The 23,214-nt window shown below is 41.0% G+C and overlaps 2 protein-coding genes across 2 annotated transcripts; both read right to left on the bottom strand.

Annotated features, from left to right (window-relative positions):
- Positions 1–989: 989 nt before the first annotated feature.
- On the bottom strand, positions 990–19,778 carry LOC115140825 (zinc finger protein 135-like). Its single transcript, XM_029679216.2, has 2 exons — positions 19,393–19,778; positions 990–4,821 (listed from the first exon to the last, which is right to left on the bottom strand). The coding sequence occupies exons 1-2, from the start codon at positions 19,523–19,525 to the stop codon at positions 3,419–3,421; spliced, it is 1,536 nt and encodes a 511-aa protein (XP_029535076.1). The 5' UTR covers positions 19,526–19,778; the 3' UTR covers positions 990–3,418.
- si:ch211-261d7.6 (zinc finger protein 91) lies at positions 13,426–18,552 on the bottom strand. Its single transcript, XM_065006413.1, is given in 5 exon segments — positions 13,426–14,708; positions 14,711–15,215; positions 15,763–15,893; positions 16,263–16,409; positions 18,549–18,552. Coding segments are annotated over 5 exon segments (1,977 nt in total). The 3' UTR covers positions 13,426–13,518.
- Positions 19,779–23,214: the final 3,436 nt, after the last annotated feature.

Here is a 23,214-nt window from a genome sequence, read left to right on the forward strand (position 1 = left end):
TGCATTGTTATTATTAGCGGCTTTTAATATCGAGGAATATTTCACTTTCTCTGGTCATAGTAGTAACATGATTTGGTGCATGAGGCATAAATAATGCAGTGTGACTTGAGTTATCCACCAGCAGGAAGACTGTGTCCCGTTTTCTCAGCAGATTGAGGGAGATCGGAGGGACGGTGAGTATGGTGAGGCACTGCTCTCTCCCGCCTCTCAGAGAGCCTGCATCGGATCAGTCCAGTAAAATATAAAACAAATGATTATGCTCACTCAGCTGTGCCTCAAGTAGTACAACACATCTATTACCAGTGTGATCAACTTTGAAAAATCATTTCAAAATGGTCTGAGAAGAACATTGGCAGGGCAATTCAAACACAGCCAATATGCAATGGCAATGTATTGGGCCTATAGCCTACTGCACAAACCTAAAATCTGAGTGGTAGATCTCTGCTTGCTTTTGGACTCAGAAAGCGATATTGACTCAGAAAAGGTTGGTGACCACTGATGTAGTTGGAGCGGAATTCCACAAAGCCTGGTTTCTGCTCAACTCCTTTGGAGTTCATCAGACACTTCCTTCACCATGGAGTTGAGTTTAGTCAGCTATGATTTAGTGAGCTTATAAAGCATGACAACATACTTTGTGATACATTCATGTTTGATTGCTATAGCAATAATCATATTGTAAAAAAATAAATAAATGAAAACTTAGTATCTGTTCAGCCATAAATCAACCAGAAATCAAACATTACTTATCAGACAGATTCCTCAAAACCAAGAATAGACTGGAGAAATGCACATAAGCCAGTAGACGTCGCCCTTTGCGCCACACAGAGCAGAAAACATCCCTTATTATGCACACAAATGCAGGGTTGGAGCCTAAAATGGCTTAAATACTTGACATACAGTCATTACAATCTGAATCTAGACTATAGTGAGAAGATAATTGTGACGTTGGAATGATAATTGTCATCTATGGAATGAACACGGAGAAAGAGAGGACTCAACATGCATTTAATTTATCACACAAGTTACAATTCTATGATTACAAAAACAGAAATTTCATCGAGACAAAAAAATCCTACACAAAGCTTTTTCAAAAAACATGCAGCTGAATAGGTTATCAGACTGACAGAAGAGTGAGTGATATGGTTGTATCGAATAATAATTCCTGGTACATACTAGATGACATGGTAACGGTAACATAGCAACTAATACAGTAGGCTAGATATACAGTACCAATCAAACATTTACACATCTACTCATTTTTTACAATGTATAATAATAGTGAAGAAATCAAAACTATGAAATAACATATGGAATCATGTAGTAAAATAGTGTAAAACAAAATAAATATATATTTTGTATGAGATTCTTCAAAGTAGCCACCCTTTGCACGCTCTTGGCATTCTCTCAACCAGCTTCATGAGTTAGTCGCCTGGAATGCATTTAAATTAACAGGTGTGCCTTGTTAAAAGTTCATTTGTGGAATTTCTTTCCTTCTTAATGCATATGTGCGAATCAGTTGTGTTGTGACAAGTTAAGGGAGGTATACAGAATATAGCCCTATTTGATAAAAGACAAAGTTCATATTATAGCAAGAACAACTCAAATAGCAAAGAGAAAGTACAGCCCATCATAACTTTTAGACATGAAGGTCAGTCAATACGGAGTGCAGTCGCAAAAACCATCAAGCTCTATGATGAAACTGGCTCTCATGAGGAACGCCACAGGAAAGGAAGACCCAGAGTTACCTCTACTTCAGAGGATAAATTCATTAGTTACCAGCCTCAGAAATTGAGGCCCAAATAAATGCTTCATAGAGTTCAAGTAACAGACATATCTCAAAATCAACTGTTCAGAGACTGTGTGAATCAGGCCTTCATGGTCAAATAGCTACTACTAAAGGACACCAATAAGAAGAAGAGACTTGCTTGGGCCAAGAAACACTAGCAATGGAATTAGACCGGTGGAAATCGGTTCTTTGGTCTGATGTGTCCCAATTTTAGATTTTTGGTTCCAACCACCATGTCTTTGTGGGACGCAGAGTAGGTGAACAGATGATCTCCGCATGTGTGGTTCACAACCGTGAAGCATGGTGGTGGTGGTGTGATGGTGCTTTGCTGGTGACACTGTCAGTGATTTATTTAGAATTCAAGGCACACTTAACCAGCATGGCTACCACAGCATTCTGCAGCGATATGCCATCCCATTTAATTTGTGCTTAGTGGGACTATAATTTGTTTTTCAACAGGACAATGACCCAACAGGCTGTGAAAGGGCAATTTGATCAAGAAGGAGAGTGATGGAGTACTACATCAGATGACCAGGCCTCCACAATCACCTGACCTCAACCCAATTGAGATGATTTGGGATGAGTTAGACCACAGAGTGAAGGAAAAGCAGCCAACAAGTGTTCAGCATATGTGGGAACTCCTTCAAGACTGTTGGAAAAGCACTCCAAGTGAAGCTGATTAAGAGAATAACAAGAGTGTGCAAATCTGTCATCAAGGCAAAGGGTGGCTATTTTGAACAATCTCAAATATATTTTGATTGGTTTAACACTTTTTTGGTTACTACATGATTCCATATGTGTCATTTCATAGTTGATGTTGTCACTATTATTCTACAATATAGAAAATAGTAACAATAAAGAAACATTGGAATGAGTAGATGTCAAAACTTTTGACTGGTAATAAATATATATATATAACACACACATATATGAAATCATTTCTCATCTCTGCAAATGAGTCATGTTCAGACAATGTCTTCCCATTACAGACAAATGAAAAACCCAAGTTTACTTCGAAAGAAAGCTATATTTCATAATAAAAAACATGATAGAAATAGACATGATTGAATCAAATTGAAGAGGGAAAGAAAGCAAGTTGTTTTGAGATTACATTTCAGGGAACCCGGCAACCCTAAATCTATTCACAGTTTATCAAATTACAATTTTCTATATGGTCGGTGTAAATACAACAATTAAGACCTCTCGGACTGAAAATGGGTGTGAAAAACTAACGCCAATCTGCCTCGTCTTCAATCAATATTATGTATAGATAAGCACAGTTGAAGAAATGAAATTCTGGAAATCAGTCAACAAAAATTGGCAATACATCTCTTTCTTACCAAAAAGGCACAAAAACATTTGGATTAGTGAAAAAAAAAACTTTCTTCCCCAAGGCCTTCAACTCAAACAACTAAATTCACCCATTCAACCCACACTTCAAAACATGGCAGAAAAAAAGGACAAAAATAAGTCCTACTGGGGATCAAATATTTTTTGGATCATTTGGAATTTTCTTCAGTGTTCTTCAATTCAAGGATTCAGCAGTGACTCACCTCTGAAGTAGTGGAAACACATTGAACAGTGCCCAACTCACCAATCATTTCACAGCTAATCTCACCATGTACTCGGCCGTCATTGTACTGGCAGCTCCCCACTGGCGTGTTTCATATAGTGCAGGTGCAATGCTGACTCTTGATCAAACCCTTCACCACATTCAAAACACTCCCATTCCTTATGTCTTTTCTGTTGCTCCGCCACATGTGCTTCCAATGCAGTCTCTTCTTTCCCCTCTTGCTCCTCCTCCTCCTCCTCCTCCACTCCCGATCCAGAGGAATCAGAGTCGTCAGAGGAATCAGATCCAGAAGAGTCTGATGAATCTGATTTAGACGAACCCTCAGCACCAGAATCTTCAGAACGAGACTCAGACTCTTCTGATCCAGATTCCTCCTCACCCACCTTAATATCTTCCTCTTCTTCCTCCTCCTGCTCCTCTTGAAGCATATCTATCACCTCCGCCTCCTCTGTGCTACCCATCCCTGTGAACACCAGCCTCTTCATCTCAGTCACCCTTCTCCTCCCAGCAAACAGGTGGTTCCTGGGTCCCAGTGGCGTCTTGCTGGCCCCGACGTAGACCCCTACGTGCTTCTTCCGATGCGTGATGAGGTTGCCCAGCTGGGAGAAGTTCTTCTTGCAGAGCGGGCATTTGTAGGGCTTGGCGCCAGTGTGAGTATTGTAGTGGTAGCGGAGCTCAGCGGGAACGCGGAAAGACTTTTCACAGAGGTCACACTTGTGGCGCCTCAGGTTGTGGCCCTGCAGGTGTTTGTCCAGAGAGAGCTCATCCCTAAAGCCCTTAGCACAGGCCAGGCACCAGAAAGGCTTCTGCTTGTGCAGGTCCATGTGGATCAAATAAGTCTGCAGGGAATTGAAGTTTTTTACACACTGATCACACTTCAGAGTGGAGGGTTCCATCGGCACGGGAGGCCTGTGCACTTTCAAGTGAGTCACCAGAAGGGATGGGCGAGCAAAGACCTTCCCACAGTCCGGGCACTTGTTCTCTGTGGGTTGTTTTTTAACTTCTTTTTCATGCATCTTCTGGTGATTTCTAAACGACTCGAGGTAGGAGTAGACCTTCCCACAGATGGAGCATGCATAGACCTTGTGGGAGCCGCTGAAGACTGGCTTCTCTTCCTCAGACAGCATGGCAACGCGCGGACGAACTGTGACGATCTCTGATGGTCCGACCTGCCAGGAACTGTCGAAGAACTCTTCATCGTCTTCTTCATCACCTTCCACATCTACATCACTGTTCTCTTCGTAATCACTGTCATCATTATTTTTCTGCTTTTTCTCAGGTGCTGCCGACTCCACATTGCCATTGCTTCTGTTCGTCTCCAGGGCTCTCTTAATGCCCTGCCTTCGTTCCTCCTCCTCCGCTATCGCCTCCTCCAGAACATGCTTGCGCAGGTGAGTCTTGAAGGCCTCCCAGCGAGTGAACTGCTGTCCACAGTCCTGACACCTCATACTGGCTAGTTTCACTGTGGAGGAGAGAAAGGGAGCATAAATTAGGACAATATAGTACCATGACATGCCTGTAATTTTGTTAAGCTTTCAACAATTTATTTGAACTTGTTTCAATCCTTTTGTGAAGATATACCATCTCAGATTGAATTGCCAAACTATCAATAGCATCACCTTGGAATTTGGGATGAAGGGGCATATTTTTCACAACCAAGATGTTTACAACTGACACATTATATAGTGTTTTAAAATGTGCAAATTTCCTGGTTGCTAAAATTCTAATAGTTTGCTTAATTTCAGTTTGTGGCAAAATAAGCAATGTATAGTGTAGAGAATCATTGTAACATATAAACCACTGTGAAATACCTTTTCAATAACCAAAAATATTGTATTTTCAGCTGTTTGAAGCTGGTACACAAAACCGAAAGTAAAAGACGGAAAAACAAAGCTAAGAACGGGAAGCATAGAAAAAGCACACAGAACAGATCTACCGCCTTTTAGACTTTATTTCAATGAGAATGACAGAGCTTTAACTCAGATTTCTATGTGATTTTGGTCAGGTCTCCCAATAAGTTACATATTGCAACTTTAAGTGCACCAGAAAACTCAAACTTACAGTTATGTAGTTCTCTCCACTGCTAGATCAATACGCTCAATCACACTCCTTGTCACCTCAAAATGTTCTATATTTAGGCTCATTAATAACTGACATGATTGGATACATACTTAATTAGAATACACTGCAAGACTGATCACATAATACAAACACACCACTTACACCCCCAACATATAGAGTGAGCTACAAAAGTATTGGGAGTGTTACACGTTGTTTTGGCTCTCCACTCCAGCACTTCGGATTTTAAATGATACATATAAAATAAAGTAGTGCATGTCGACACCTTTTCAAAATGAGTGGATTTGGCTATTTCAGCCCGTTGCGGACAGGTGTATACAATTGAGCACACAGCCATGCAATCTCCATAGAGAGGACAAACATTGGCAGAAGAATGGCCTTACAGGAGCTCAGTGATTTTCAAAGTGGCACCGTCATAGGATGCCACCTTTCCAACAAGTCAGTTCGTCAAATCTCTGTTCTGGTCAACTAAGTGCTGTTATTGTGAAGTGGAAACACCCTAGGAGCAACAACGGCTCAGCCGCGAAGTGGTAGGCCACACAAAAATCACAGAACGGGACCGCCGAGTGCTGAAGCGCATAAAAATCATCTGTCTTCTGTTGAAAAACTCACTACCGAGTTCCAAACTGCCTCTAAAAGCAACGTCAGCACAACTGTTCGCTGGGAGCTTCATGAAATAGGTTTCCATGGCCGAGAAGCCGCACACAAGCCTATGATCACCATATGCAATGCCAAGCGTCAGCTGGAGTGGTGTAAAGCTCGCCTCCATTGGACTCTGTAGCAGTGGAAACGAGTTCTCTATTGTGATGAATCACGCTTCACCATCTGGCAGTCCGACAGACGAATCTGGGCTTGGTGGATGCCAGGAGATCGCTACGTGCCCCAATGCATAGTGGCAACTGTAAAGTTTGGTGGAGGAGGAATAATGGTCTGAGGCCGTTTTTCATGGTTCAGGCTTGGCCCCTTAGTTCCAATGAAGAGAAATCTTAACGCTACAGCACAATGACATTCTAGAGAATCCTGTGTTTGCAACTTTGTGGCAACAGTTTGGGAAAAGCCCTTTCCTGTTTCAGCATGACAATTCCCCTGTGCACAAAGCAAAGTCCATACAGAAATGTTTGTCAAGATCAGTGTGGAAGAACTTGACTGGCCTGCACAGAGCCTTGACCTTAACCCCATCTTACATCTTTGGGATGAATTGGAACAATTAATCACCCAACATCAGTGCCCGACCTCACTAATGCTCGTGGCTGAATGGAAGCAAGTCCCCGCAGCAATGTTCCAACATCTAGTGGAAAGCCTTCCCAGAAGAGTGGAGGCTGTTATTGCAGCAAAGAGGGGGGGGGGGGACCCCATATTAATACCCATGGTTTTGGAATGAGATGTTCGACTAGCAGGTGTCCACAAGCATTTCACTACACCGGCAATAACATCTGCTAAATCTATGTGTATGTGACCAATAAAATTGGATTTGATGTAGTGTTCAATGCCTGAGGTTAAAGTGCAGACCGCTTTAATTTGAGGGTATTTTCATCCATATCAGGTGAACCGTTTAGAAATTACAGCACTTTTGTACACGGTACCCTAAATAATGAAATATAAGAAATATGAAATAACACATATGAAATCATGTAGTAAACAAAAAAGTGTTAACCAAATCAAAATGTTAACCATTTTAGATTCTTCTAAGTCTCCACCCTTTGCCTTGATGACAGCTTTGCACACTTGGCATTCCCTCAAACAGCTTCATATGGTAGTCACCTGGAATGCATTTCAATTAACAGGTGTGCCTTGTTAAGTTAATTTGTGGAATTTCTTTCCTTTTTAATGCGTTTAAGCCAATCAGTTGTGTTGTGACAAGGTAGAAGCGGTATACAGAAAATGGTCTTTTACTAAATAGGGCTAAGTCCATATTATGGCAAGAAAAGCTCAAATAAGCAAAGAGAAACAACAGTCCATAATTACTTTGTCAGTCAAGGCAGAACATTTCAAGAAATTTGAAAGATTCTTAAAGTGCAGTTGCAAAAACCATCAAGCGCTATGATGAAACTGGTTCTCATGAGGACCGCCACAGGAAAGGAAGAGTTACCTCTTCTGCAGAGCATAAATTCATTAGTTACCAGCCTCAGAAATTGCCGCCCAAATAAATGCTTCAGAGTTCAAGTAACAGACACATCAACATCAACTGTTCAAAGGAGACTGTGTGAATCAGGCCTTCATGGTCAAATTGCTGCAAGGAAAACACTACTAAAGGACACCAATAATAAGAAGACACTTGCTTGGACCAAGAAACACGAGAAATAGACAGACTGGTGGAAACCTGTCCTTTGGTCTGATTAGTCCAAATATGAGATTTTTGGTTCCAACCTCTGTGTATTTATGAGATGCAGAGTTGGTGAACGGACGATTTCTGCATGTGTAGTTCCCACCATGAAGCGTGGTGGTGTGATGGTGCTTTGCTGGTGAGACAGTCAGTGATTTATTTAGAATTCAAGGCACTTAACCAGCATGACTACCACAGCATTCTGCAGCCATCCCATCTGGTTTGCGCTTAGTGGGACGGTCATTTGTTTTTCAACAGGACAATGACCCAACACACCTCCAGGCTGTGAAATGGCTATTTTACCAAGAAGGAGAGTGATGGAGTGCTACATCAGATGACCGGGTCTCCACGATCACCAGACCTCAACCCAATTGAGATGGTTTGGGATGAGTTGGACCGCAGAGTGAAGGAAAAGCAGCCAACAAGTGCTCAGAATATGTGGGAACTCCTTCAAGACTGCAAAGAGAATGCGAAGAGTGTGCAAAGCTGTCAAGACAAAGGGTAGCTACTTTGAAGAATCTCAAATATAAAATATTTGGATTTGTTTAACACGTTTTTACTTAGTACATGATTCCATGTGTTATTGAAGTTTTCACTATTATTCTACAATGTAGATTTGTTTTTTTAAAGAAAACCCCTTGAATGAGTAGGTGTCCAAACTTTTGACTAGTACTATAGGTGTATTAAGTGAAACACTTTCACGTAATGATTACATCAAGCTTGTGACTCTACACATTTGTTGGATGCATTTGCTGTTTGTTTTGGTTGTGTTTCAGATCATTCCGTGCCCAATGGAAATTAAATGGTAAATAATGTATCATGTCAGTTTGGACTCACTGACCGTAAAAAATATTTTTTCTAAACACTTCTCCATTAATGTGGATTCTACCATGATCATAGATAATCCTGAATGAAACGTGAATAAAGATGAGTGAGAAAGTTGGACGCACAAATATCATGCTCCCCCCAAAATTCTAACCTCCCCTGACACTGTAATGGTGAGAGGTTAGCATGTCTTGGGGGGTATTTCATTTTTATTGAACCTTTAACTAGGAAAGTCAGTTAAGAACAAATATGGCCTACCCCTGCCATACCCAGACGATGCTGGGCCATTTGTGCGCCGCCCTTTGGGACTCCCAATCACAGCCGTGTGATATGCGAGACTAACTTTCTCACTCACTATTCATGATTAATTCAGGATTACCCACACTTACGGGAATTGTCAGGTCGGCCAAAAAGTTAGTGCATTCCAAAAGTATTCAGACCCCTTCCCCTTTTCCACATTTTGTTACATTACAGCCTTATTCTAAAATGTATTTAATCAAAGTCTATATACACACACAACCCCATAATGACAAAGCAAAGACAAGTTTTTAGAAGTGTATGCAAATTGATTAAAAATAAACTGAAATACCTTTACATAAGTATTCAGTGTCTTTGCTATGAGACTTGAAATTGAGCTCTGGTGCATTCTGTTTCCATTGATAATCCTTGAGATGTTTCTACAACTTGTTTGGAGTCCACCTGTGGTAAATTCAATTGATTGGACATCATTTGGAAAGGCACACACACCTGTCTATGTAAGGTCCCACAGTTGACAGTGCATGTCAGAACAAAAAACAGGAAGAGGTCAAAAGGAATGTTTCGTAGAGCGCGGAGACAGGATTGTGTTGAGGTGCAGATCTGGGGAAGGGTAGAAAAAAATTCTGCAGTATTGAAGGTCCCCAGTAACACATTTCTTAAATGGAAGAAGTTATGAACCACCAAGACTCTTCCAAGAGCTGACCGCTTGGCCAAACTGAGCAATCAGGGGAGAAAGGCCTTGGTCAGGGAGGTGACCAAGAACCCGGTGATCACTCTGACAGAGCTCCAGAGTTCCTCTGTGGAGATGGGAGAACCTTCCAGAAGGTCAACCATCTCTGCAGCCCTTCACCAATCAGGCCTTTATGGTAGAGTGGCTAGATAGAAGCCACGCCTCAGTAAAAGGGTACATGACAGCCTGCTTGGAGTTTGCCAAAACGCACTTAAAGGACTCTCAGACCATGAGAAACAAGATTCTCTGGTCTGATGAAACCAAGATTGAACTCCTTGGCCTGAATGCAAAGCTACATGTCTGGAGGAAACCTGGCACCATCCCTATGGTGAAGCATGGTGGTGGCCCAGGCTGAGCGCTCAGGACCTCAGACTGGGTCAAAGGTTCACCTTCCAACAGGACAGCGACCCGAAGTACACAGCCAAGACAATGCAGGAGTGGCTTCAGAACAAGTCTTTGAATCTCCTTGAGTGGCCCAGCCAGAGCCCAATCAAACATCTCTGGAGATACCTGAAAATAGCTGTACAGCAATGCTCCCCATCTAACCTGACAGAGCTTGAGAGGATCTGCAGAGAAAAATGGGAGAAACTCAATAAATACAGGTGTGCCAAGCTTGTAGCGTCATACCTAAGAAGCCTTGAGGCTATAATCCCTGTCAAAGGTGCTTCAACAAAGTACTGAGTAAAGAGTCTGAATACTTATGTAAACGTGATAGTTTTTAAATATTTTTTTAATACATTGGCTAAACTTTCTAAAAACCTGTTTACGCCTTGTCATTGTGGGGTATTGTGTAGATTAATGAGGGGGGAAACTATTTAATCCATTTTAGAATAAGCCTAATGTAACAAAATGTGGAAAAAGTAGAGGGGTCTGAATACTTTCTGAATGCACTGTACATATTGCAGCTTTAAGTTTGAAAGCGTTTTATAATCTATATTGTAGTGATGTTTCTCAACCATTTCCGACAAACGGTAAACATGACGCGTCATGACTGGAAGCCCACTAGAGTCAAGTTTAAAGGTCCGTTAAAACCAGTAACTCAGTCCACACAATGAAAAACACAGGAAACTTAACTACAGTTTTAACCATTTACTAAAACTCTTCATGTCTGCATTAATAAGACACCAGTAGTAGTTTAAAGGTACAGGGAAAAGGTTACATTGAAATGAGTTATCATAAAGGTCATGACGTCAAAAGATTAGCAATAGTCTAAAAACTTGAACGTTTCATTTAATCCAACAAGGAAAATAACAACTCCTTGAAAAAAGCTAAACCCGTTTGTTAAATCAAACTCATTACGATAGATAAATGTTTACACAACACAGGAAAGTAACAACACAGGAAAGTAACAATCAACTGTTAGTATTTGGGAACTTTGGTAGTGAAATCCAAGAAAACATTCAATTTTCTAATTATTAAATGATACAATGTTAGTTTGGTAACATTTTGTAAAAGAAAACAGCCAGAAATAGGTACTAATAATACTATAAACATCCATCTTATATAGACAGGTTAATGCCAGAACTGGATTAATTTCTCAAAAGAAAGTCAAGTGCATGTTACTGAAAGTGGGTGACTCACGTTCTCCCCTTGCATACTAAGTCAAGCAAAACAACCTTAAATTAGTGCCCACCTTGACAGACAAATCACTGTACTTTACAGGATGTAATCATTTCTAGGCATAGAGAAACAGAACCATTTTCTAAATGAAACCGCAGTTAGTGAACTTTCTCTATAACTACACATTTCTACACCAAGAGGACACATTTCAAATCAGTGGAACTGATGAAAGGAGTTGTCTATGTACAGGTCCAGTGTGAAATAAAGCCTGAGAAAGATAAAATGACGGTGTCAAGAGCTAAAGAAGCACTTAGTGGATATATTTGCAATAATGTTAACAGCATTCTATAGATATAATTAGAATAGTCAAATGTAGCAAGTCTCTTGGACACTTAGTCCTTGAAAATACCCTGGAGAAAAAAATGTCCACCTTGGAAATTGAACTGAAGTAGAAAGAGGTACATAAGTGCATGAAAAAGTCAAATTCCACTTCTAATATCTCCTGACTTGTATTAGTTCCATCGTTAATCTAATATGCTCCACGAGCATGTTCAATGTAGTGCTGGTGCAACTCCAACTCTCGACTGAAACGCATTCCACATTCAATGCAAGTAAGGCCATCAGTGTCTCTTGAGGAGACAGCAGTGTAGGGATCTCTCTGCACTTTGTCATCACCCATACATTCCTGGTGATGGTCAATGAGGTCCCGAATCTCACTGAAGGTCCGGGGACAAAGGGAGCAACGGTAGGAGCCATCGCTGTCGTGTTGAGCCTCGTGTTTATGCAGAGCACCTGGAGACAGAAACGCTTTTCCACAGTGCTGACACTTGTGGCTATTCTGTGGCCGGGAGGGGGGTGTAGGTAGTGGCTTGAGGGATGACTTCGCCTTCAAATCAGGCAGAGGGACATTGAGTTTGGCGGGCCCTGCACTTACAGAAGCACTGAGTCTGTAACGAAGCTCTGTTGGTAGTCGTCGGCGGACCTCGTCGTGCCAGGCCAGGTGCTGTTGCAACTGAGTCTCAGTCCAATATCCACGGCAGCACAGGGCGCAAGAGTGAGGTCGGCTCTTTGCCAAGTCCTTGTGGGCTCCTAGTTGCTCTTCAGTTGGGAAAGCTTTTCCACACTTGTCACACTTAAAGAGGTATTTGATTGTCTGCTCATAGAGGCGGGTTGGTGGTGAGGGTTCCTCTTCCACTACTTCTGCCATTCCTGGATTAACTTCCTGCTTGAGCACTCCACAGATCTTCTTGTGATTATAGAGTGCCCCAGAAGAACTGTATCTCTTCCCACAGTCAACGCAAGGGATGGATTTGAAACCTGGTCGACCTTTCTTCCTCCTTCTGCCAACAGCATTCTTATTCTTTGTGACAAAGTGTTCAGTTTTGACAACAGTGCCTTTGTTTTCTGTAACTAAGTCCTTACTCTCATTAATCCGTTCATTTCCTTGGTAGCCAAGTTGTTTATGGCAACAGAGTCCCCGCTCTCAGCCAAAGTGCCCTTACTCTTAACCGTCTTGCCCTGGGAGTGGGCCTGCCATTTGTGGGCACGCAAGCCTCGAACCTTCAAGAAGCTCATATCACAATGAGGACACTGGTGAAGATTTGATTTAAGCTTTGGCTTCTTTAATGGAATGACTTCAGACTTGCTGTGTGACGTGGCAGGCTGCTCCGGGACCTCTTCAATGGACACGGTCATGGACTGGTCCCCCTGAAGATCTGCAGACTCAATGGGTTTGTTATGCTGACTTTCATGGTGAGCTGCTAAAAGTGAGCCCTTGACAAAAGTTGTGTTACATTCTGGACATGCAAATTCAGCGTGTGAGGGTTTGCGGTTGCCTTCCATGCTGGTGTCCGCTGCAGGCTCTGGTTCGGCTTTGGTCTGACATGGCGGGTAATACAACTGGTGCCGGCGGAGAACACACAGGTAAAAGAAGCCCTTACCACACTTGTTGCACTGAAAAGGTCCCTCATCCACTGACTTTTGCCCAACAGAACTTATGTTGTCATCTTTTATCAGTGAACCAGCAAACTTCTTATCTGTGTGCCATCGTCTGTGAGTGCCAAGGGCTGCATTGGAGATAAAACGTCTTCCGCATTCTGGACAACAGAATTGGCCTTTAGTTGTTTGCTCTACCTTTTTGGGTTGCTTGGGTTCTTCAGGGATTGCAGCCACTTGAAATTTCAGCTTTGGTTTTACTTTAGACTTGTGACCCAGAACATGAATCCTTTTATGGAAATTCAGTGCTCCTACAACAGCAAAGCTTCTCTCACACTCTTTACATTTGTATTTCAGATCAGTTGTGTTGATTGTGGCAGCTTTCTTCAAGGTTAGGGACTCATTGGTCTCCTTTTGTTCACCGCGTTCCTTCTCAGTAACAGATTTAGTCATTTTCTCAGTGCCCGAGTTGTTTGACAGAGTTGTTTCACAAGGTCTTTGACAATGCACTTTGTCACCTTCTCTATCCCTCCTTTCACTTTGACATCCAAGCCTGCAACTGCCCTCGGCTTGCCACATTCTTTTCGATGATACTGCAATGACAGTAAATTGTTGAAAAGAGAAGGGCAGGAGGGACAATTGAGCTTCTTCACTTTAGGAGCTGTGTCATGTTGGACAATATCCTCCTTGTGGCTTTTAATGAAAGTCTTTTTCTTGCCACACTGTTTTTGGTGAGTGTGCAATGAAGATTTGTTGCTGAAATGGGAAAGGCATGTTGAACACTTCAGCCCCTCTAGCTCAAGAGCAGATTTAGGCGATGAGGCAGAGTAGTCGGTCTCATAACCATGGCTCTTCATGTGGAATTTAAGTGCCTTGGCTCGTGAAAACAGTTTTCCACAATCAGGGCAGCTGTATGCGTTCTTCTTCACTTGTTCTACCTGATGTTGAAAAGACTTGATAGGAGGCGGGAGGAGTTGAGCATTATGTACAACCTGGTGCCTGAGGAGGCTTGAGAACATGCGAAAAGACTTGCTACAAAGCTCACATCTATGATTCCCATTCTCGTGCTTCCTCATATGAGATTTCATAATGCCTTGGTGACGAAATTTCTTTCTGCATACAGGGCAAGCAACTTTACCACGAACATGTGGAGGGCCATTGACAGAATGTGAAGACACTGTTGGCTCATTCTTCTCCTTCAAATGTGCACACTGAGCTTGATTCTGCTTGTGGTGAGCGTAAGCACCCAATGACCAGAAGCCCTTCCCACATCGCTCACAATAAACCGTTGGGCCTAATAAAGTCTTCTTTGGATTAAACACTTCAGTTTTAGTGTCTGATACTTCATCTGGGGTGGGGGTTGGAGCGTGGCAGCTTTTGCGGTGGTTGTACAAACCACTGGCATTAGAGTAAGTCTTCTCACAATCTGGACATGGATGAGCTTTGTTTTTTGGATGCTGTTGCTGATGAGAGTGTAGTGCAGACATGCGTGAGAAACACTTTCCACACACCTCACATTTGAAGCTATTCTTCTGTAGTCCGGCAAGCTGGTAAAATACACTCTTGTGGGGTTTTCGGCCATCGTGTTTTCGCATGTGATTGTGGTACGTTTTCCGATGTGTAGTGTCAAACCCACAAAGTCGCACTTGAAAATATCATTTTCAGGATTCCATCGTTTTTTGCCATCTACTCTGTGCCACAGTTTGTGAGAGCGCAAAGATGCAACACTGGTAAACCAGCGGTAACACTCAGGACAGTTAAATCTTTTAGGTGGGTCTAGTCCCTGAACCTTCTCCGTTTGAGTTCCTTCGCCTGCAAATGGCGGAAAGTCAATTTGTACAATTTTCAGATCAATCTCTGGTTTAGACTTAAGTGTACTAGAAATGTACTCCGTTGGACACAACACAGCATCCATCTCCTCTTTTCCCTCCTGGTCTGATTCACACAGTAATTCAAGATCAGGGTTGAGTTCTTGTTGTGACTCTTCTTCATCCCTTACAGAGCCATCTGAGGCACTTATACTGATCACCTCTACATTGACATCATCAGTTCCATCAGCCTCTGCATCCCCATCAGTTTCACAGAAACAGGGGTCTCTCTCGGTCACAAGGGTCTGAAGAGGTGTCCTGTGGGTAGACAATGGCCCCTAAAGCAAATGTTTCAGTTTCTGTCTTGTTATCCAGTAATTGCTTATGTTGAGGTAGTGGGGATGTTTGTGTCTGGGATTCTTTCTCAGTCTGTCCAAAAACATCGTTATGGCAAAGCCGATGGGACTGGAGAGCTGAGGCCCTGGAAAATCGGAGCCCACACTCCTGACACTCAAACGCTTTCTTCTGGAGCTGGCAAACCTGATGAAGGAAAGATTTTGCTGGAGTCTCTTCAGTATGAGCCAAACGCTGGTGCTTGTAGTAGAATGTGAGCGTTGTGAAGACCTTGTCACACTCCTCACATGGAAACCTTTTGCCACCACTACCACCTCGTTTCATATGATAACGTTGATGGCAGAGCATGCCGGCATAAGAACTGAAGGTCCTCTCACACTCACTGCAGTCAAATTTTTTGGGTTTTCTCTTAAGCTTTTCAGGAGAACATTTGTCATTGTGGCTAAATCGTTGGTGTGTTTTCAGGCCAGACTGGGCGCGAAATGTTTTGCCACATGAACACCCAAACAGATTTTCCTGTGCCTCATCTACCTGTTCAGAAGCTTTGTTGCTGTCCTCTGTTGCAATGGCAGGCTCCTCTGCGGGTGGTTGCTTCTCTGCATCCCTTTTGCGGGACTTTGGGATTAGTTTGACCTCATGACAACGGCGGTGAGCATCTAGAGCTGATGAACGGGAGTAACAGCGACCACAAGTTTGACACTCAAATGACTTCTTTTTCAGGTGTGCCAGCTCATGGAAAACTGATTTGGAAGCTTGTTTGTGTGAGCGTGTATGACTGATGAAAGAGCCCATCGAAGTATAGGATTTCCCACAGTCTTCACATTCATAGACATACTGCTTAGCCACCCCCAAGCTCTGATCATGAGTTGACTGGGGCCCAGCTGTTGACTGGGCCACAGGAGTTGATTGCAAAACAGGAGTTGACTGCTTGAGGGCTTCATTGCGGTGTTTGACCTGGTGTGAGTAAAAACCCCTTGAGTCTGCAAATTTGCGCCCACAAAGAGCGCAACATAGTGTCCGTTGGCCCCCACTCTCTGAAACAAGCAAGCCATCCAAATGGGAGTCAGAGTCCAGGCAGACTATTGGGCCATCATGGATGTGCTCATGTTGATGCTCCTGGTAAGCCGCCTCCTCCCCAAAGACTTCTTCACAATCCAGACAGCGGAAAAGCCCATCCCCTAAAAATAGAAAGGGGAAAATGGGAGGTCAGGGCGACTCCTGTTGCAAAGAAAAGAAAAGAGAAAAGAAAACCAAACAATAACAAACACAAATGAATATTTTGTCAGATAATGACTAAGTGCCTCCATGTACATTTAGGGCTTGCACAATTAGCGTACAATGTGTAACCAACAATTATGCATGAAGACAGTCATGAAAATTAAAATAATCGTTATAACCGTTTATTATTTTGGTGTAGAAAGAACAGCTGGGCATTTATGCTGTCCATTTCAATGGTTACATGGACTAGTTACAATGTCATGAAACTTTGTTGCTCCTTGCTGAATAAGCAAGGTGTTGAAGCAATCAAGTCTTGGGTTGCCTAGGCAACGCCCCCTTCCTGCAGCAGCACAGCTCAGGATTGGAGGAGAGGAGAAAATGTTTGTCTTAAAAAAGTTTAAACGATTATAAAGGTGTCATCATCCAAAATTCCATTACTGTCAAAAAGAAACAAGACTTAAGCATATTTTATTACAATGATACATATTATCATCAAGATACATTTTTTGCAATGGATACAGCTTTTGTTTGGATAGATGTATATTTTGACAAAAATACATTTTACTTGACAATTATAAACATCTTTGCTAAAGTGCATATCACCCTAACGATGGTGAGTCAACTCATTGTGGATAATATACTTTTGAAATGTAATTTTATAAAAAGACAATGAATGGTGAAGCAGCCCAATTTAAAAAGGATTTCAAACTAACTTCTGTATTGGGAAAGTTTTATTTAACCTAAATGTTCATCACGGTTTTCAGATCAGTCAAGTTATCCTATTCACTACTGACCTGTGGACAGAGAAAGAATTGGGATCGTATGATTTCCCTTGAGGTGAAAATGGAGCCAAATTCACATCTACTCTATAGAGACCCCATAAAGTTACCTATATCAAACATTTCATCATTTCTCAAATAGGAGAATCTCACCCAAAAATATTGAATAAAATGATCAAAGATTCACCTATTCAGCTCCTGGGAAAATAAACTCAGACCTTCTGTTTTTCTTATATGAAAAATAGCCTATGACAGAGACCTTTAAGAGGTATTACTCTAAAACAGTAAACATGTTGTCCCCCATGAATGATGAAGCACTTGGGCCAATTAGTGACAATTCAAGCTCAAACAGACAAGACATATGCTTGTTCAAATTTGGAATTTCAGTTGATTACTATAGTGCCCCCTTTGGGCCAATCATTTAATTGTGTAGATGTCAGGTCTTTGGCAAGATCATACACCCAAGTTAAGACAAAGTCATGTGTGACTAAAGTACGTACAAACACAGACATATACATAGTCCCCCCTTCCAATTGAGAGGTGGATATATGAGCTCAATATGGCGACCTGAGTATGGGTGAGTGGGTGTGCCGAAAGGAAAGTAGTGGGCGTGTGGAAAGGAGTGGGTGTGTCGAAAACGCTCTGCTATACTGCCCTACCAAGCAAAAAGTCAGTAACTGCTCATAGCGTGGAACTGAGAGAAAAGGCTTTTCTTTACCTTGGTTTCACAGTAACTTTATTCAGTTACTGCTAACATGACCCCCATTTTCTCCAAAACACAATAGAGGCAGGATACTTGTCCACATGATTAAGCATGTTCTTAACATAGCAAAACTGATATTTTTCAACCAAATGAGAAGTTACTGACTTTTTGCTTGGTAGGGCAGTAAAGGTTAGAAGTTTTGATTGAGCGGTGTTTATTCCCTTACGTTTCTTACCACGCAACTACTGTACATTGATTGAGCTACCATACCGTGAGTACTTCTGTTTTGAAGACAGAGGATTAGTATGAGTCTAATTTCGCTGTTTTACACAAATTGTACAGTTTCAGTTCTAAAACTGACAATTGTCTATTTTTGATTAAAAAGCACTGATGACGGGTGTACCTCTTCATGCGTTGTATGCGTGTGCTTACTGTGACCCTGATACTAGGAAGCTACTTCCCACGCCCTTGCAAGACAGTCGCGCTTATCAAACAGGAGCGAAAGGCACTGTCGCTGCCATTCATGCCCTCCCCATTGAGTATACTGTATGTGCATGCATCATGGTGACATCTAGATGGTTATCAATATTAGTTATTTATTATGGGGGGCACCATACCCATGGCGACAGGACCATGATGTCCGTTAGGATGCTTCCTGAGTATCACGGTCAGGTATCGATGTCCATACAACACAGGTGCACTGGTCTCCGGCTTATCGACTCGTCCTGTAGCCCAATCAGCAACGAAAAACGGTCTTGAGTTGCAACATACAGTATCTTCCCAATTAGCTGATTCACTTTCCATACACCCACACTCCGGTCGCCATTTTAACAACAGCTACCCAATATTTAATCGTGGGGGACACTTAGATGGCTCTGGCCTACGGGGAAGTTCCAAAAACATTGAGGAGGTGATCACGCTAGTCCAGGGGCGTAATCATTAGACAAACGTTTCATTTAGCTACTAAAACGAGACTGGACAAATTAAGTTAGGCACCCGTTTCGTTCGCTTCCACTTAAGGAACGTTTTGCGTAATGAAAATATGTCCCAGTATTATTTATCAAAATATGACAGCCTATTTGATTTCACTTAACATTTAAGAAACAGTAAGATCAATGAGTAGACGTTGAACTATAACGGTACTAATGTAATTCCGACGATCAACTATTTACCCGTGCTAGCTAGCAACCTAAACAACGTTACTGACTACACGCACAGCTTCCTAGTCACCACTAGTTAAGTTAAATAATTGTCTAGCTAAAAATGTGAACAAGATAAAATGGCTCAAATTGATTTATCTTGAAAATGGCTACCGAACAAAAAACCTTAGCTAGGATATGATCATCTTAGAATAGTTAGCTAACGCTAATTAGCTAACTAGCAAACTTGGATTTGAGCATGTTGTAGCATTAGTTAACGTTAGCTGTGTTTAGATAATTGTGAAAGGATGGGGTCCCTTACCATCGGTACTGTCATCTTTGGCAGACTTGTTGACGCTGTTTTCGGTCTTATTGGTTAAATTTTCACTGACATCTTCCGACTCCTGTTCATCTCCTCCCTCGTCTTTGATCGTTACAGCGGAGACATCCTCCATAGCTAACACTCAGCGTGGTGCTTGATTTGCTGTTATTAGGCCACTGCAACTTGGATCTTCGTTCTTAGTGTTTACTGCTTCTATTACTTAAATTCCCCTGAATTTTCTCAGGGGGGGTCTCATCTAATGCATGCAAAAATAAAAGTCCTTTCACCGAGTGAACAATGACATAGGAGGCCTAGAATGTTGTTCGGAGCGCCTCTTTACTCTTCTCCTCCGCACTGTTGTTGCAGTGGGAACGTCCTAGGAAATTACGACAAATGACAACTTCCTTGCCACAGATCTGTCGCGAGAACATCAGCGTACCATGCCGCGTTCAAAACAACTGGGAACTCTGAAAAAACGAGCTCCGGGGAAAATCGTTTTGAACGGTCATCCAACTCGAAACTACAAATCGGGAACTCGGGCCTCTTTCTATTTTTAAATTTGATTTTTTATTAACAAATCAATACAGAGAGTACATGAGGGAACACAGGTATATATAGATTATATACCATGGACAATTGAGCTAGGGGATACAATATCACATTATACAAAGACCTTAAGGGACATACATACACTTATAATTCTAACAGCTTTTTTGTTAGTAGAGTATTTAATTGTCTTAAAATACAGTTCTGTAGGGTAAGAAAATGTGTTTTTTTTTGTTTGTAAATTTACATTTGTGAATATGAAATTTGGCCAAAAGAATAATGAAATTAATTACGTAAAAAATGTTTCAGCTTATTCCTATGCTTGGTAAAGAATCCAAGCAGTTCATCTATCCACATTAGTGTAAGATCTTCATAAAAGTGTTCAATTATAAATCTACTGATGTCTTGCCACAGTTTTCTTACATGAATACAATGCCAAAAAAGATGCAACACTGTTTCTGGGTGGTCATTAGAAAAGGAGCATTTTGAGTTGTCGTTTTCCTTAAACATCTTCATATAGTGGTTGGCAGGATAATATTTATGAATAATTTTAAAGGAAACTTACTTAATTTTGTTATGTGTGTGGCAACATCCAAACTTTTTCCAACAGATATTATCAATAAATCCATTCCAATAAGGCATGACATAAGGTTCGTATCGCTCTGTTGTTGAATGGACCAAAAGAGAAACAAATCTTTCCTACTGATGAGTCAACAGGGTTAATAGAAGGCAGGTTCTGAGGGTCAGGTCTTGACACGTTCCTGAATAACAGAGCAGCATCTGAGGGAATGGCGTCTAAAACAATTGCAAAATCTTTAGGTGTTACAGGGACCTTGTAAAGTGATAAGAATTCTTTATAACTGAGTAAAAGACCCTCTGCATTTACCAGTTGGCTCACCAATAGGATATTATTTCGGAACCAATATTCTAAAAACAAAGAAGTATTTTTATACAATATATCCCGATTATTCCATATATAATATCTGCGTGGAGAAAAATGGTGTTTATAAATTAAGGACCATGACAAGAAAACCTGCAGATGAAAATCAGAAAGTTTCACTGGAACTTTGTCAATATTATAATTGCAAAACAAAATTAAGTTAAGGCCACCAAAAGTAGAGAACACATGATGGGGAATACAATTCCAGATAGAAGTGGGTCTTCTTAGGAATTGTTTAATCCAATTGATCTTAAAAGTATTATTTAAGGTAGTAAAGTCCAGAAAATTCAGCCCACCATTCTCATAAGTGTTCATTACAACAGTTTTCCTCATGTAATGGGTACTGTTCCTCCACAGAAAGTTGAAAAGCATCTGGTCTATCTCCTTGCTGATTTTACTGTCAAGATATAAAGATAGAGCGCCATATGTTAGTCTAGAGATACCTTCAGCCTTGGTTATTAGGACTCTACCTTTTAAAGATAAGTCCCTCTGTAGCCATTGATTTAGCTTCTTCTGGGGGTTTTTAATAAGAGGGTTAACATTTAGTAAGCCTCTAGACTTCTGATCCTTTGTAATGGTTATGCCTAAATATGTAAGTTCTTCTTTTACTGGAATACCATAATATGAAGGTGCCACACAATCTTTGACAGCTATGAGTTCACATTTATTAATGTTAAGATATAGACCAGACGCTTTGGAAAAGGATTGTATCACATTGATCAATATGGGAATTTTTTTTGCGTCTTTCAGAAAAAGTGAGGTATCGTCAGCCAGCTGGCTTATAATAATTTCTTTACCAGCTATGGAAATACCTTGTACAGGACTATTATTTAAAGAATTTGCAAGAAGTTGGGTGATTATTAAAAACAGGTACGGAGAGATAGGACAACCTTGCCTAATTCCTCTCTTTAACTCAAATCTAGGTGAGGTGCCATATTTCAATTTGATAGTGCTGTTACCATTTGCATAGAGAGTCTTAATAGCCTTACAGAAAAAATCCCCAAAGCCAAGTCTCTCAAGGGAGTGGAAGAGGAACTGATGCTCTACTGTGTCAAATGCTTTAGAAAAATCTAAAAATAATATGAAGCTATCCTCAGTTATTAGGTCTGAGTAGTCAAGTATGTCTAATACTAGTCTGATATTGTTAGAAATATGTCTGTTCCTCATAAAGCCAGACTGTGTTTCATCAATGATTGCATCCAGGACGTCTTTAATTATTTTTGCAAGTAGTAAGGCTAATATCTTATAGTCATTATTAAGAAGACTAATTGGACGCCAGTTATCGATGAGAACCACTTCTTTTTTAGACTTAGGTATCAGTGTTATTAACCCCTGACTCATTGTAGGAGGGAGAACATTGTTTTTAATACTCTCTAAAAAAGACTTCAAATAGGAAGGGAGCTACTTGTTCAGAAAATAATTTTTTAAATTCTGATGTAATTCCATCAACACCTGGTGATTTCTTGTTCTTAGATGTTTGATAGACTCTATAATCTCTTCCACTTTGATGGGTTCTTCACACTGTTAAGATGCTATATCACTGATAGAGTGAACATTATTCAGTGAGTTAAAAAACATATCTGTGGATTCCTGACAGTACGTAGAGCTATAACATTTTCTGTACAAATTGCTACAGTATTTGGAGATTACTTTTTGGTAATCTGTAATAACACCATCAATGTTTAACTTATGGATAGTGTTATTTTTAGAGTGAAATTTCTCAAGTCTAAAGAAATAGGATGAATTCTGTTCTCTCTCCTCAATCAATTTTTTTCCTAGATCTAATAAAGGCTCCTTCTGCTTTTAATCTATACATATTATCCAGTTTATTTTGTAACTCAATCAGTTCCATCTTCTCCTCCACAGAGAGGCTGACTGGGGACCTCTGAGGATGGGAAGTCACAATTTCCTCCTCAGCTCTTCTGGTCTTAGCAAGATTACTACCATATTTTCTAAGGTATTTGGACACCTCAAATTTAAAGAGCTCCCAGTTCTTGCAATAAGATTTGTCTTCACAAGCCCTTTCCCAAAAGTGTGAGAGCAGATCTTTAACCTCAAATGTAACTATATCATTATTTAATAATGAGCTATTTTAGCTTCCAGTAGGATGCTCTACCAGGGTTAGTATCAGGTAAATATTTTGAAATCAATGTAAATGGCCCTATGGTCTGTGAGGGGAGTAGTACAAATATTTGTAGTAACGCACTCACTATCAATACATTTGGATTTAAGCCAAAAATCTATTCTGGATTGTCTGGAACCTGTTTTGTTACTCCAAGTGAGCGATCTGTCGGCCGAAAACCTCTCTCTCCATATATCAGTAAGATCAAACTTTT

This window comes from Oncorhynchus nerka, linkage group LG3, assembly GCF_034236695.1.
Source record: "Oncorhynchus nerka isolate Pitt River linkage group LG3, Oner_Uvic_2.0, whole genome shotgun sequence".
NCBI classification, from domain to species: Eukaryota; Metazoa; Chordata; class Actinopteri; order Salmoniformes; family Salmonidae; genus Oncorhynchus; species Oncorhynchus nerka.